Source organism: Geospiza fortis, unplaced genomic scaffold (genome assembly GCF_000277835.1).
Source record: "Geospiza fortis unplaced genomic scaffold, GeoFor_1.0 scaffold69, whole genome shotgun sequence".
NCBI lineage: Eukaryota > Metazoa > Chordata > Aves > Passeriformes > Thraupidae > Geospiza > Geospiza fortis.
The window spans coordinates 135,045-148,348 of record NW_005054555.1 but is presented as its reverse complement, the minus strand read 5'-3'; the positions used below and the strand labels follow the sequence as shown (position 1 = coordinate 148,348).

The following is a 13,304-nucleotide window of genomic DNA, read 5'->3' as shown; positions in this document are numbered from 1 at the left end:
AGCAGCTCTGAGATCGGGTTTGAGGCCATCTGTAAGGTCCTTTTCAACCCAACTGTCATTCAGTGAAATCCTGGAGATTTTGGTTATCCAGCTTCTCTTCCTCCCCGTTCCTGGCAGAGTCCTCAGGGAAGCTGCCCAAAGGCACCTCCAGGAGCATCTCTGTGACAGCTCGCAGGGCAGGAAGGAATTCTGCGGGCAGTCAGGAACTGGACAGCTCCCTCCGCAGGAGCGGCCGGGAGCGAGGCACCTCCTCTCCCTTCCCCATTTCAGCTGGGATCCCGCTGCCTTCCACACTGCAATTCCAGCATAGTGCACAACGAGGCTGAGGCTGCTCCCTGAAGGGGAACATCCCTTTCTCCATGCTCCTCCCCATGCAAGGTCCCAAAACCAGGCAGGGGATGAACATTTGTGGGTGAACTCTCGTGTTCCAGAGTTCTGCCAGGACACAGGGAATGGTTTCCAGAGGGCAGGGCTGGATGGGATATTGGGAATTAGGAATTGCTCCCTGGCAGGGTGGGCAGGCCCTGGCACAGGGTGCCCAGAGCAGCTGTGGCTGCCCCTGGATCCCTGGAAGTGTTGAAGACCAGGTTGGATGGGGCTCGGAGCACCTGGGACAGTGGGACGTGTCCCTGCCATGGCAGAGTTTGGAATTAAATGGGTTTAAGGTCTCTCCCAATCCAAACCATTCCATGTTTTTTTTAAATGCCAACACCACAGAGATGATGCACAGGGATCACTTTGGGCAGCAGCTCAGGAGGGTTTTTGGGATTCATCGTTGACACAGAGCTCTCACCAGTCCAGGTGATGTTTTTCCTCATTTCCCTGTGACCTGTGACCATTTCTGTCCCACTGTGGTGCAAGATTCCCACATTCCCAATCCTCCAGGCAAAAAGCTGCCTGGTGAGAGGAAGAGTATTCCTGATATTCCTGACCCCTTCCCTAGAGCTGGGCAGTGGAGGGATGGTCCAGCTTTGTTTCTGGAAACTAAAACTGTCTCAGGATCAAAGCTGAGGATGTGGATCCTGTGGGGATTTGTTTTCTCTACTAGAAAAAAACTAAAGCAATGTTTGTGGGAGAGAGGCTGGGGGAAAAGTCCAACTTCCTAAAATAGGAAAACTGTTGCACTCATTTCATTTTTTCTCCTGAGGAGACTGAGAGGGAAAAAAAAAATAAGCTGGCAGATGTCTGTGGTTGTGTTGAATGCACTCAGATCCTTGGGTGATAAATGTGGCAGGAGAGCTGGAACAGAGCAGGATAAATGGATTCAGTGAGGTCCTGTCAAAGGGAACATTTCCCATTAAAACAGGAAGGGAGCAGCAGGAAATGGGTTTGGAATGAGAGTGGCTGATATAAACAGAAGAGGTTCCTGTGCCCTCCACCACCCCCACGGCAGCCTCAGAACCTCCACTGAGCCCATTTTGGGGTATTTTATACAATTTTCTGGGTTTGTTCTGGACTTGGTGCACTCCCCACTCCAAAATCCCTATTTTCAGGGAGGATCAGGAGATTTTTGGCACTGCCAACACCAAGCAAAGCCAGCCAGGGACTCCCCACAGGAATTTTTCTCCTCTGTGCCCTCAGCTCATCAAACCCAAATGTCTTTGTGATCTTTCCTCCTCTTCCATGAAGACCTTGGTGCCAGGAAAAGGGATTCAGGTGAAAACTGAGGGAGGCTGTGGATTGCTGGGAGATGAGCAGGACAGGATGGAAACAGGGGAAGGAAACAAACACCCTGGATACTGTAAGAGATCCATGAATTAATTAATTAGCTGGGCAGAATTAACCAATGTTTGTGCTCTCTTCTCTGTCCTTCCAGCTGAAGGAGCTCATGGATATCAAATAAATGGGAATTAAATGGGATATAACAGATGCTGGGATCAGGCAATGGGATTTCCCCTCCCCATTTCACACCAGGAGTAGAAGCATTGTTAGGTTTGATATCAAGAGGGAGAGAGAAGATGAGCAAGGAGGGAAGAGGTGCAGGGTGGACATTCCATCCCTCCCTTGCTTCCTGCAGCTTTATTAGGGATTTATTTGGGAGAAGTGCATGGAGCAGCAGCTGTGCAGTGAAGGATGTGCTTCCTATCCTCCAAAAATCCCTTTGGGAGGCCTTGATGAGGTTTTTCACTGAGGATGCTGCTGTGGATTCCCAAATCCTGCATGGAAATGGATAAACCAGCAATCCAGGCAGCTCCCCTCCAGCAGGGTGGCTTCCCTGAAAAAAGACTAACCAGCTTTCCTAGGAAAAGGGCAGGAGCTTATGGAGCCACTGAAGCTTTTTATTACTTTGGAAATGCTGGGCAGTTTTTAAAGGCAGACACTTCCCTGGAGCAAGGCCAGGGCTGGAATGGAACCACTGGAATTTCTCATCCATGAAGGAGCAGGCAGGTGGAGGAGATGGGAAGTGGGAAGGATTTGTCATAGTCCCAAAACAATGAGGGTAATTCCATGGATGATTTCTCCTGAAACAAACCTGGAAACCCAAATGTTTTGGTTAAAGACAGCAGCAAGGAACATTGCAGCACTTCCTGGGATGTGAGGCTGAGACCTCAGATTCCAAATTTTCTCTGTAGCTGGGCTTTAGGAGGGAGGATGGGCTTGAGTCCTTAGCCATGGGCATCATCCCTGACAGAGCTGGGAAGTGCTGGATGCTCTGGAAAAAAACATGGAACAGAGCAGAAAACATACCAGCAGGAAGCTGGATTAGGATTAGGTTGTGCCTGCTTTGGAAAAGCTGGATGTTCCCACTGCCTCAGCTTTCCTGGCAGCCCCAGAGGTGCCACCAAGGGATCAGGTGTTGGTGTAGCAGGAAGCACAGGAAAAGGTGAATTTTCGAAGCCAGGAATTGAGAAATGAAGAAGATTCTGTCACTTTGCTCCTGTGCTGCAGCTTCCCTGGATCAGCACAAGCTCCTCACTCCTCTTCCTCCCCCTCAGCACCAGGCTGGCAGACAGGAGCTGACTCATCCCACCGAGTTCTTTGGGAGCATCCCAACCCATGAGAGGGGCCAGGAGGAGCTGTGGGTTAGGGCTGAGAGGTGCTGGGGAATGTTCTCCTCTCTGCTGCCAGCCCTGAGCCCACGGCCTGTCCCCAGCCCAGTTTATCCAGCTGGAGGAGGATTTGTGTCTGGGTGTTGATGGATTCTGGGAAAAAATAGCCACTGACAAGATTATTCATCCTGCAAAACAGCCAAGGCTGGAAGGTCCTTGGGTTTGAGGAAGGAAGGAGCTAACATTTGGTCTAAATAAACACAAGTTTATATGAACAGATATAAGAAGTCATGACATGAGATTCCTCATGGAATAGGATCCTGGGATGGTTTGGGTTGGGAGGGAGCTCAGGGATTATCCAGCATCCCCTCCACGGGCAGGGACACTTCCACTACCCCAGGCTGCTCCAACCTGGCCTGGGACACTGCCAGGGACACTGTGCCAGGGCCTGCCCACCCTCCCAGGGACAGGCTGGGAAGTGCCCAGGGAAGGCATTTTCCTCACTGTAAAGAGCTCAGCTAATTCACATCAGCTCCCTAAAACCACACCAAAGGAGAGGCCATAAAGATTTTTGCCCCTAATCCTAGGACTGGTTTTTTTTTTTTTGGAGTGGGAAAAAGGACCTCAAATTGGCAGGAAAGGTTCCACTGTCTTTTTGCCTACAAAAAAAACCAAAGACACAAAAACCCACCAAAACCACAAACACACAAACAAACCCACAGAAACAAAAACAAAAAACAAACAAAAACAAAACAAAAAATAAACCAACACACAGAGTAGATTTTTATACCAATAAGAAACCTTTCTGTGTTTTAGCCTGGCAACCCTGGCCTGTGTTTCTAGGTGCTGTCACCACTGAAAGGGTCTGGGCAGGTGACACAAAGCAGGACTTAATAATCTTCAGCAGGGAAAGCAGGGAAATAATCTTCAGATCTCTTGGGTTTCCATCTGTGCAGTTTTAACCTCCCTATTTCAGCCAGAGAGGCCACAGAGCTCCAAGGGGTTCAGAGAAATCTGTCCCAGCTCCAGACAGGGAATTGGATTGGAGTCCTCACAGGGCTCCTGCTTCAACATCTATTTCCACATCCAGCTGATGGGAAAAAAGATAAAAAGGCTCCCAGAGTTATAAAATCATAGAATCCTGGAACCATTAATCTTGGAGAAGTCCTCTGAGACCACCAAGTCCAATTGTTTCCCAGCACTGCCAAGGCCAGCCCTGCCCCGTGTCCCCAATGCCACATCCACATGGATTTTAAACCCCTCCAGGGATGGGGACTCCACCCCTGCCCTGGGCAGCTGTGCCAGGGCTGGAGAACCTTTCCATGAAGAAATTTTCCATCATCTCCAAGCTGAACCTTCCCTGGGGTAACTTGAAGCCTTTTTCTCCTCCTGTCCCTGTTCCCTGGAGCAGAGCCCGACCCCCCCGGCTGTGCCCTCCTGGCAGGAGCTGTGCAGAGCCACAAGGGCCCCTGAGCCTCCTTTGCTCCAGGCTGAGCCCCTTCCCAGCCCCATCATCTGCTCCAGATCCTTCCCAGCTCCAAGACAAGCAGCAACCTAAACAATCTTTTCAAAATGCCGTCGTCTGAAAACAAAAAGGAACCCAACATCCTCCACTTCAGCTGGAGCTGAAGGAAGAAATCTCTCTGGAACCATCCCTGCTCCAGCCAGAAGTTGTCTCCAGGGAGTGCAGGATGGTTCAGAGGGCAGAAATGGGGAGCAGGGCTGAGTCCATCACTGCTCCTGCTGGTCCCTGTGCTGAGGAGGGAGGTGGTCCTCTCCCAGCTGGACTTCTCCCGATGATCCAGCTGGACTTCTCCTGACCACCCAGCTGAGTTTTCCTGATAATCCAGCTGGAGTTCTCCTGACCACCCAGCTGAGTTTTCCTGATGATCCAGCTGGAGTTCTCCTGACCACCCAGCTGAGTTTTCCTGATGATCCAGCTGGAGTTTTCCTGGCCACCCAGCTGGAGCAGAGGGATTCCAAGCTGTTCCTGCAAACAGCAGCTGGTCTCTGACAAGCTTCTGACATTAGGCAGGCACAGGATTAAATAATTCTTTCCCTGCCAGATCTTTAATCATCGTTGGAAGCTCGAGATGAGGCTCTGAGTGCTCCTTTGCAGCCTGAGCTGGGTCTCCTGCCCACTTGTGTGTCCTGGATGGATTTGGGGGATCTAACAGAGCTGTTCCTTGGCTTTTCCATTCCATCCATTCACAGAATTATAAAATGCCCTTCACAGAATTCACAGGATTCTAGAATCCCACAATAGTTTGGATCTGGATGGAGATTAAAGCCCATCTCATTCCACCCAAGGCTCGGGACACCTTCCAGCAGCCCAGGTTGCTGCTTCTCCTTTGCCAAGTGCCAGATCCATATGGAAATTGCTTTCTTTGCTGGGAAGGTTTGTGTTTGTCACCTGTCCCTAACTCTCCTCTGGATCTGAAGGTACAAATGGCTGCTTCTGAACGAATTTTCAGGGACAGGAAATGAGCTTCATCTGCATCCCCAAAGGCCCCTCCAGGACGATGGGAAAAGGGGGGCTGTGTGTAAAAAAGGTGATTTAAAAAGCCAGAGAGACCCTTTAATTAGCTGTGAACTGCAGAGGTGGCACTGCAGTGACCTCTATCTCTCACAGAGCTCAGAGCTCGCTGGCCACGGCTTCTCATGAGCATCCAACCCCCGGGGCTGTCCCTCCCTCCATCCCTCGGTTTTCCCTTCATCCCTCCCAGCAGGACCCTGCGTTATTCCAGGAGCCACCGGGGCTGTTCTGCAGCTCCCGGCCCTGCTCTGCTGCTGACAGCTCTGGCACAAGCAGCTCCTGATGAGGAGTCATTAATTAACGAGAGGCCCCACAGACCATTCCGGTTTTTGTTTGGGATCATTAGCGAGCACCACGGCACCTGCCAAACCTGCCCGCCTTTCCAGCCACAAGGATGCTGGGGCTTCCCAGCCTGGCTCTTCCTGGAAGGAATTTGGGGGGTTTTGGGTCCTTTTGGTGTGGCTGGGGCTGTGTGCCAGTGCTGCAGTGTCCTTGTCAACAGCAGGATCTGGGCACTGGGGCAGGTGCTGAAATCTCCGTGTTTTACTGGGAAAAACCTTCATGCACAGCCCTAATACATTTAATTCAAAATTTGAGACAAGTTGTTTTCCCAGCAGAGGGAAGGTTGGAGGAATGGGATCTTTCCTCTTGCAGAAATTCCCACCAGGAACCTGCATTTTAATTCCCTTTTCTCCAACAGGGAACACAAAATTATGGCCTGGGTAAGGATTTGAAGGATGTATTGATCCCTTCTGTGCTTTTAAATCAGGGAATCATGGAGTAGCCTGGGTTGGAAAGGACCTTAAAGATCATGGAGCTCCGAGTTCCTGGCACTGGAAGGTTTTGCTGCTTCAAACATCAATCCCAGATTAAAAAAAAAAAAAGAAGAAGAAACGTGAATTTAACTGTAGCTGCAAGTGACACGGAAAAGGGAAAATGACACATTTGATTCATTTTCTTACATAAAAGAGCTGCAGTCCTGAATGCTCTTCAAAATGAATCTGCAGGATCTTAATTTGTACTTCAGAAGCTGCACATGGCTCCTGTAATTGCTTGGTTCAAACTGAAAAAGCCTTTCCTGGTGAGTGTGAGGCCACGGCCAAAAAATCCCATTTCTCTGCAAAATGCCCAGATTCCCTGGGAATTGGCTCGGGATTGTGTGTGGCACAGGAACATTTCTGGAAAAGCAGCAACATTTTCCCTGGGAAGGAAACAGGAACTGTGCTGGGTCACTCCTGTGGCTGCTCTTGGGATGCTCCCAAATGCAATTCCAAAGGTTTTTCCTCCCCACCCATGCTCAGGGTCAGGTGAATCCCTTTGGATCTGCCAGGCACTGAGCCAGGAGTGGAGGAGATCCCTCAGAGCAGAGCTGGAGGTGAAGATCATCCCTTGAAACCCATTTTTGCCCCAGCACAGATCCTGGTGTGACCCTGTTCCCTACTTTCTCCCTGCTCCTGGTTCCTTTCCCAGCTCTCCTGCCAAGAACTGGAGCCTGGGAGGGGCAGTGAGCACAGATTCCCTGCTCCAGACATTTCCACATGGAACACAGCCCCTTCCAGCCTCCCCAGGGTGACACCTGTGTCCCTTGCAGGGACAGTTCTGGAACGAGCGGCAGCTTCCTGTGGCTCCAACAAAAACTTCCTTACGTTCCAAAATCCCCAGGGCAGTACACATTCCCATCTCCAGCTCAGCCAGGAACGAGCCAAGGAGATTTTGTTCCTGTGGCTGCAAACACAGCAATCCCTCAGATTGAGAAAGGCTCAGCTGTGGGAAACAACCTGACCTGAAGGTGAGGGGGAAAATAATGATGGAAAAGAGCCCAGCTCCCAATTCTCCCCAGCTCCCAGTTTTCCCTCCCCGAGGCAGCTGCTGCCCGAGGGAGCGCCGGAGCTGTAACCCGAGCCAGAGGCAGCAGATGGAGCATTCAGGATATGCAGATTTTGGCTTTCTGTGGGAGCAGGGAGAGGTGAGGAGCAGGATCGAATGTCCCTTCCACCAGGATGGAAATGCCACTTGCAGGAATTATTTATGGAGCTGTGGGGCAGGACCTGGATCTGCAGCATCCTCAGGAGCACTGGGATTGCAGGAACAGCCCAGGAAGGATCCAAGCCCTTGGTTCTACACTCATCACACCCCAAATCTTCTCTTGTTGCTGAAGCAGCTCAGATTTGCTGTATTTCCTGCAGGGTTTTTGCAGAGGAGATCCATTGGTTTTCCTGAGGAGCGCCACCTGCCCTGACCATTAGGGAATCATGGGATGGCAGTGGGAGGATGGGCTGGGCTCCCAAAGGAGGTGAAACCTGGGAATCTGCCACTGATCAGAGACCTCCTGCATATCTCCTAATTCCTGAATTTTCCATGTTCCCAGGAAAGCCTTCCCTGGTCCCTCAGCTGATCATTCCCATGGTTAAGCCCTCTCTGTTCATATGGGATTACTGGGAAAGGACTGGGCAGGCCAAAATCAACATCAGCTTTTTATTTCTGGAGAAAGATGACCTTCAAACACAACCAAATAATTTTTCTGGACACTTCCATCAAAGGATCATTCCATTCTCCAGAGAAATGAGCTCTCCTGTCCCTTCCCAACAGCAAGAAGTGAATCCTAAATCCAGCATCCATCACAGCTTTAGCTGGAATGCCACAGGAGCCTGTAGGTTTATCTCCAACCACAGTGACAAGTCTTGGTTCCTAACACAAAACGGGTTTTAATTCCTCACCCCAGACAAGAACATCAGATCTGTGTCACATCCAGCACCAAAGTGCCCCACAAGAGCCAAGTCAGCAGCTTAAACTGGGTTTAAATTCACCCTTGCTTTGGTTTTTAACATCGGTTTTGCCCTTTGGTTTTGTCTCTCTGAAGTTTGACAGAAATATATTCTTTGGAATACACAATAAATTCATCCTCCTTCAGTCCTCAAAATAGTTCTCTGAAAAGGCAGGTGTAGAAAAATATTTATGAACTATGAAATAAAACAAAAAAAATAGCTTTGGCTTGCAAATCAGTGTGGGTTTGTTTTCCTGCTTCTCCCAGAAAATGCAGACCTGATTTATTCCCACCTGAGGCTTCCTGGCAGGGGTGGAGAGGCAAAGTGACTTCTCCAAGGCCATAGAGACAGGTTGGATCTCCCAAAATCAAAAATGCAGGGTCTTTGGATCCAGTTCCTGTCTTTTCTCACATTGAATCTTAGGAAAGAGCTTGGGAAGAGATGTCAGTGTAAAACTCACCATTTGGAATCTTGTGTTCAACAATAAAATGTTGATACTTTGCTTTAAGTACATCATTTTATCCAATTAATGGAGACACAGGAATTTGGATTCTCTTCCTCTTCCTGCAGCACCCTGAGCCTTTCACTCTTTGATCCATTCCTGGCAACCACATCCAGGCTGACTCATGTCACAAATCATCCCCAGGGAAATGGCCCATTCCAGCTTTTGTCCCTCAGAAATATCCCAGGCCACAGATCAGCTCTCTCACCCTTGGGGGCTCCAGGTGAAGCCTAAAACCAGAACAAGCTGGATAAAGCAAGAGAGGGAAAACAGGGGAATGCATCAACACCTGGGAAAACTTCAGGAATATTGAATTTTGGGTGATTCTGTCACTTTTTCTCCGTGGCCTCCTGCCCTTTGGCTGCAGCCATCCGGAACTGTGGAACATAGGGAACGGCGCCTTTAGGCTTGAGGCTGCTTTGGATCAACTCCTTGACCCTGGCTGGGATGTGCTGGAGAACCTCCTGCTCCGTGAGCAGGCCCGAGCTCTGGGGCTGCCACGTGCTCCTGGAGCTGTCTGTCAGCGTGTCCGTCTGTCCTCTGTCCAGGGCTGTTATCCCAAGGTAGCACAGGCTGCGCTCGGCGCTGCCGGGGAACGCCTCGCCCAGAGGCTCCGAGAACCCCTCTGAGGAGAGCAGGGACAGAGCCCTGCTGGGCTGGCAGCCAGGCAGCACCAGCACTGCGCCACTCCCAACCTCCCAGGCAGCCCTGCAGAAGGCCCCCAGGACTATGGGGTGCTGCCCTAGGAAGCAGCTCCCCAGGCTGCTCCCCGGGCTGGTTTTTGGCCGGCACAGCCCGCTGGAGGGGCAGCTGCTGATGACTGTGGCGTATCTGAGGTCACCCTGAGCCAGGGCTTCTCCATCCTGGCAGCTCCTGCAGAAACTGCTGCTCTGGAAGTGGCTGCTGGAGCAGGCAGAGTCACATTCCGAGTCCTGGGGGTTTGGAAACGTGGAGTCAATTCCTAAAAAATCCCCTGGCTCTTCTTTTCCTAAGGCTTTGGTGATGCTGATGTCTTCCAGCACCATCTCTGCCTCCAGGAGAAGTGGCTCACATGACATTGGCTCGGGGTGCTTGGCAAAGAGATGTTCCAGAGTCTCAGGCTGGAAGGAAATTATGGAACAGCTTTATTTCACTCTCCAGGTTTTATGGATCACAGCATCCAACACCAAAGGTCGTTTCCAGGAGCCTGGAATTTTGCCACATTGAGTTCACACATTGTTTTTAAAGAATTTATAGTAGAAAATCCTCTATGACAAAATTTCCTCGACAGATTTACCATTGATACATCAGCTGAAGGAATTTTCCCTGCTAGGATTGGATTATCCAGGTCAAACTCAACCTTTCCATAGGATTTTTGAAGCATTCCCACCTGAGCAACTGCTGCATGCTTGAACTGAGTGAAACTCCTCTGTCTGGGAGAAATGCAGGATTTACTATTCCTAATAAATGCAGATGTATATTATCCACCAGGATGAACTGACAACAGCAAGAGAGCTCCAAAGGAAAATTCCCTTGTATTTCCTAATGAATTCAGGACAAAACAGATAAATCCAGTTTTTTGTGGATCAACGAATCATGTTTTACAGCAGGGAAGCTGCCAAAATAATGAGGAAAATGTCAAAATACTCAGAGTAGTGGGAAATCAGAGCAAAGAGTGAAACTCCTGGGCTCTACTCAGTCCAGACTCACTGTTGGTGACACCTGGGCCCTGAACTTGGGATTTTCCTACACAAATCCACCACCTTCCCACATGAAAATGAACAGGGAGCTTTTAAACAATGAAAATAACATTTTTTTCCTCATGCATGTGGTTTATCCCTACAGGAGATGTTTGCATCCCTTCCCCTCTCCATGGACACCACAGCAAACACAGATTAAACCCCTCCCAGCCAAGGCCAGGGCTGTTTTGGCAAAGGCCACCATCTGCCACCTATTAAAAATCAGTTTATTATTTAACAGTTTATCATTAAAAGCAGATATTTCTCATGTCCAATGTATAATCCAGAGGCCTGGGGAATGGGAACCTCTGGATGGAGCCAGAGGGGGGAACGGGACTGGATTTCCACTGGAGACAGAGCTGGAACAACAGCCCTGGGTGGAGGGAGCAGCAGCCCCAGGGAAATACAAACCTGCTGGAAATTAACTCCTTGTGCCCATGAGCAGTTCTTGGGGTTGGGAACATCCTCCCAGAGCAGCTTCTTCATCCTGAAATGTCAGGGAAATGCTGGGGTTGGTGCTGTTCCCACTGTGCAGGGAAGGAATCTCTGCCATTTCATTTATCCACAGCACTGTGGCCATGAAATAACCATTGGAGAGATGAGAAATGCCCCAGATTTAACCTAAACCATAAAGAAGGGACATTCCAGGTGGCAGTTTGGGAAAATATAAAGGGTGCAGTCTGTGCTGAATGACCACAAGGCACAGGGCCTAAAGGGGCTCCAGGAGAGCTGGGGAGGGACTGGGGACAAGGGATGGAGGGACAGCACACAGGGAATGGCTGGAAGCTGGAAAAGAGGGATTTAGATGGGAGATTGGGAAGGAATTCCTGGCTGGGAGGGTGGGGAGGGGCTGGGATGGGATTCCCAGAGCAGCTGTGGCTGCCCCTGGATGCCTGGCAGTGCCCAAGGCCAGGCTGGACAGGGCTTGGAGCAGCCTGGGATGGTGGGAGGTGACCCTGGGGTGGCCCTGGATGGGATTCAAGGTCCCTCCCAGCCCAAACCAGTCTGGGATTCTGTGACACCAGTTGAGCAGAGTGGCACCAGTGCAGCTGCAGCAGGTGGATTTTGGATAACAGGAACAAGCAGCTGGATTTTGGATAACAGGAACAAGGTACCTTTGGTGTGAAAGCAGCAACGCTCCCAGCAGCAGAACTGAGGTGGAGAAAACAATGGGCAGAACCACATGGAGGCTGCCAGCATTCCCAGTTTCAAATCCCCCTGGAAATAAAGGAGTTCAGCTATTAATGCAGCAAAGTGATTTGTCTGGGAGGAAATAGTTGGCAACAGGGAAATAACAAACAGTAGAAACAACAGCTTAGATGGGGAAATAACCTTGAGCAACAGTTTTATTGTACATGGACAAACCTTTCCCTTGGGAATAAACAGACAAAAAGGAATTACTTAAATAGGAGTTAAATCCCTCACTCAGCTCAGCCCACAGAGGGTTTTCAAATTAAAGCTGTTCACTGTTTGTAGGTACAACACAGTGACTTTATTACTAGTTTGGGTTTTTTTTCAGATAAGACAGAGATTTTACACTTAAAGTTCACTTTTACTTCATAAAAAACAGGGGGAAAGCCCCTGACAGTCACCTTGGGCAAACTGATCCGTGGCTCTGGCTTTGCCAACTCCTCCAGCAAACACAGGGTAGAGGCTGAACTGGTACTTCTCAATCAGGATAAAGTGATCTGCAAAGAGAAATCAGCCTTTGGAACCCACTGTCATCCAGCTTTTAAACAATTCCCTCCACAGAGGCTCTGGGCACAGATCAGAGCTCAGATCAGCCCAGAGAGGGCAATAATGGATCCATCTTTTACAGATCCCTGCTTCAAAATCCCAAGATTCAAGCTATTAATCCAGCATTATTGTGTCATGGAATGAACACCTTATGGAGCTCCTGGGATAATTTCCAGGAGTAAAGTCAAAATGCAAAGGAAATGCAGATATTCATTTGAATAATTAGCTGGTGTGTTCAGTATTCCAGAACTAATTTTATTGTGTTGCCACAAAATGAACTCACTCCAGAGCTTAAACTGATTATTAATGCAACAGGCAATCCTCTAATGAGCATCAAAACTTGGTTTATTGGTCAATAAAAGTGATTAGAAACACAGAAGGGGAAAAAGGGCTCGGAGCTCAGAAATTCCACATTTTTCTGTTCCACACCAATTAACAGCACAATTTGTATTTTCAATTTATATTTCACACACTCACCATAAATAAAATATTTCCTGAGGTTTGGAGGAACTCGCAGCCATTTCACCTGCTCCTCTTTGTTCAGGTTCCTCCACTCAATCACAAAGGATTTTATCCCAGGGATCTGGGGGGAGAGACTCCAAACCACAACCACACAGGTGCTGTTCACCAGGTAAGCACTCAGGGATTGCACAGCATCCACTGGGGAAACAGGGAAAGCACCTGGGATCCACATCCCATGAACTGCTGAAGTGTCACCATTTATCACTTTAATTGTCTTCTGTATACTAAAGCCACATCAGCAGAGAGATTTTTTTCTTCAAGCCACCAAAAATTTGGGTTACACTAAAGCAGTCCCAAGTGCAAACAGATCAAATTTCTTACAGACATCAAATATCCCAATTCTCACCTGCAATTCCTTAATCATCCTTAACCAGAAATTTTAAAACTCCTGATTTCTTGGGAATAGATTAAGCAGAGTGCAGCCAAATCCAGGAATTTCTGCTCAGGAAGTGGAGCAGGAATTGCTGCTCAGGAAGTCTGAGGGCTCTGTACCCTGGCAGCCCAAAACACGACCACATTTCATTTTGGAGACAA

The 13,304-nt window shown here is 49.2% G+C and overlaps 1 protein-coding gene across 2 annotated transcripts in view; it reads right to left on the bottom strand.

Moving 5' to 3' along the window:
- Positions 1–8,081: 8,081 nt before the first annotated feature.
- LEPR (leptin receptor) overlaps positions 8,082–13,304 on the bottom strand; it is a 30,137-nt gene continuing 24,914 nt past the window's right edge. Inside the window, exons 15-19 of one of the 2 annotated variants that reach the window (XM_031064068.1) lie at positions 12,726–12,908; positions 12,104–12,199; positions 11,627–11,729; positions 10,923–10,998; positions 8,082–9,893 (exon numbers count right to left, since the gene is read on the bottom strand). In XM_031064068.1, the coding sequence (XP_030919928.1) occupies positions 9,123–9,893; positions 10,923–10,998; positions 11,627–11,729; positions 12,104–12,199; positions 12,726–12,908 (1,229 nt within the window). In that variant the 3' untranslated portion in view covers positions 8,082–9,122. Of the gene's footprint in view, positions 9,894–10,302; positions 10,388–10,922; positions 10,999–11,626; positions 11,730–12,103; positions 12,200–12,725; positions 12,909–13,304 lie in introns of those variants that run through there. The other variant, XM_031064069.1, reaches the window with a different exon arrangement.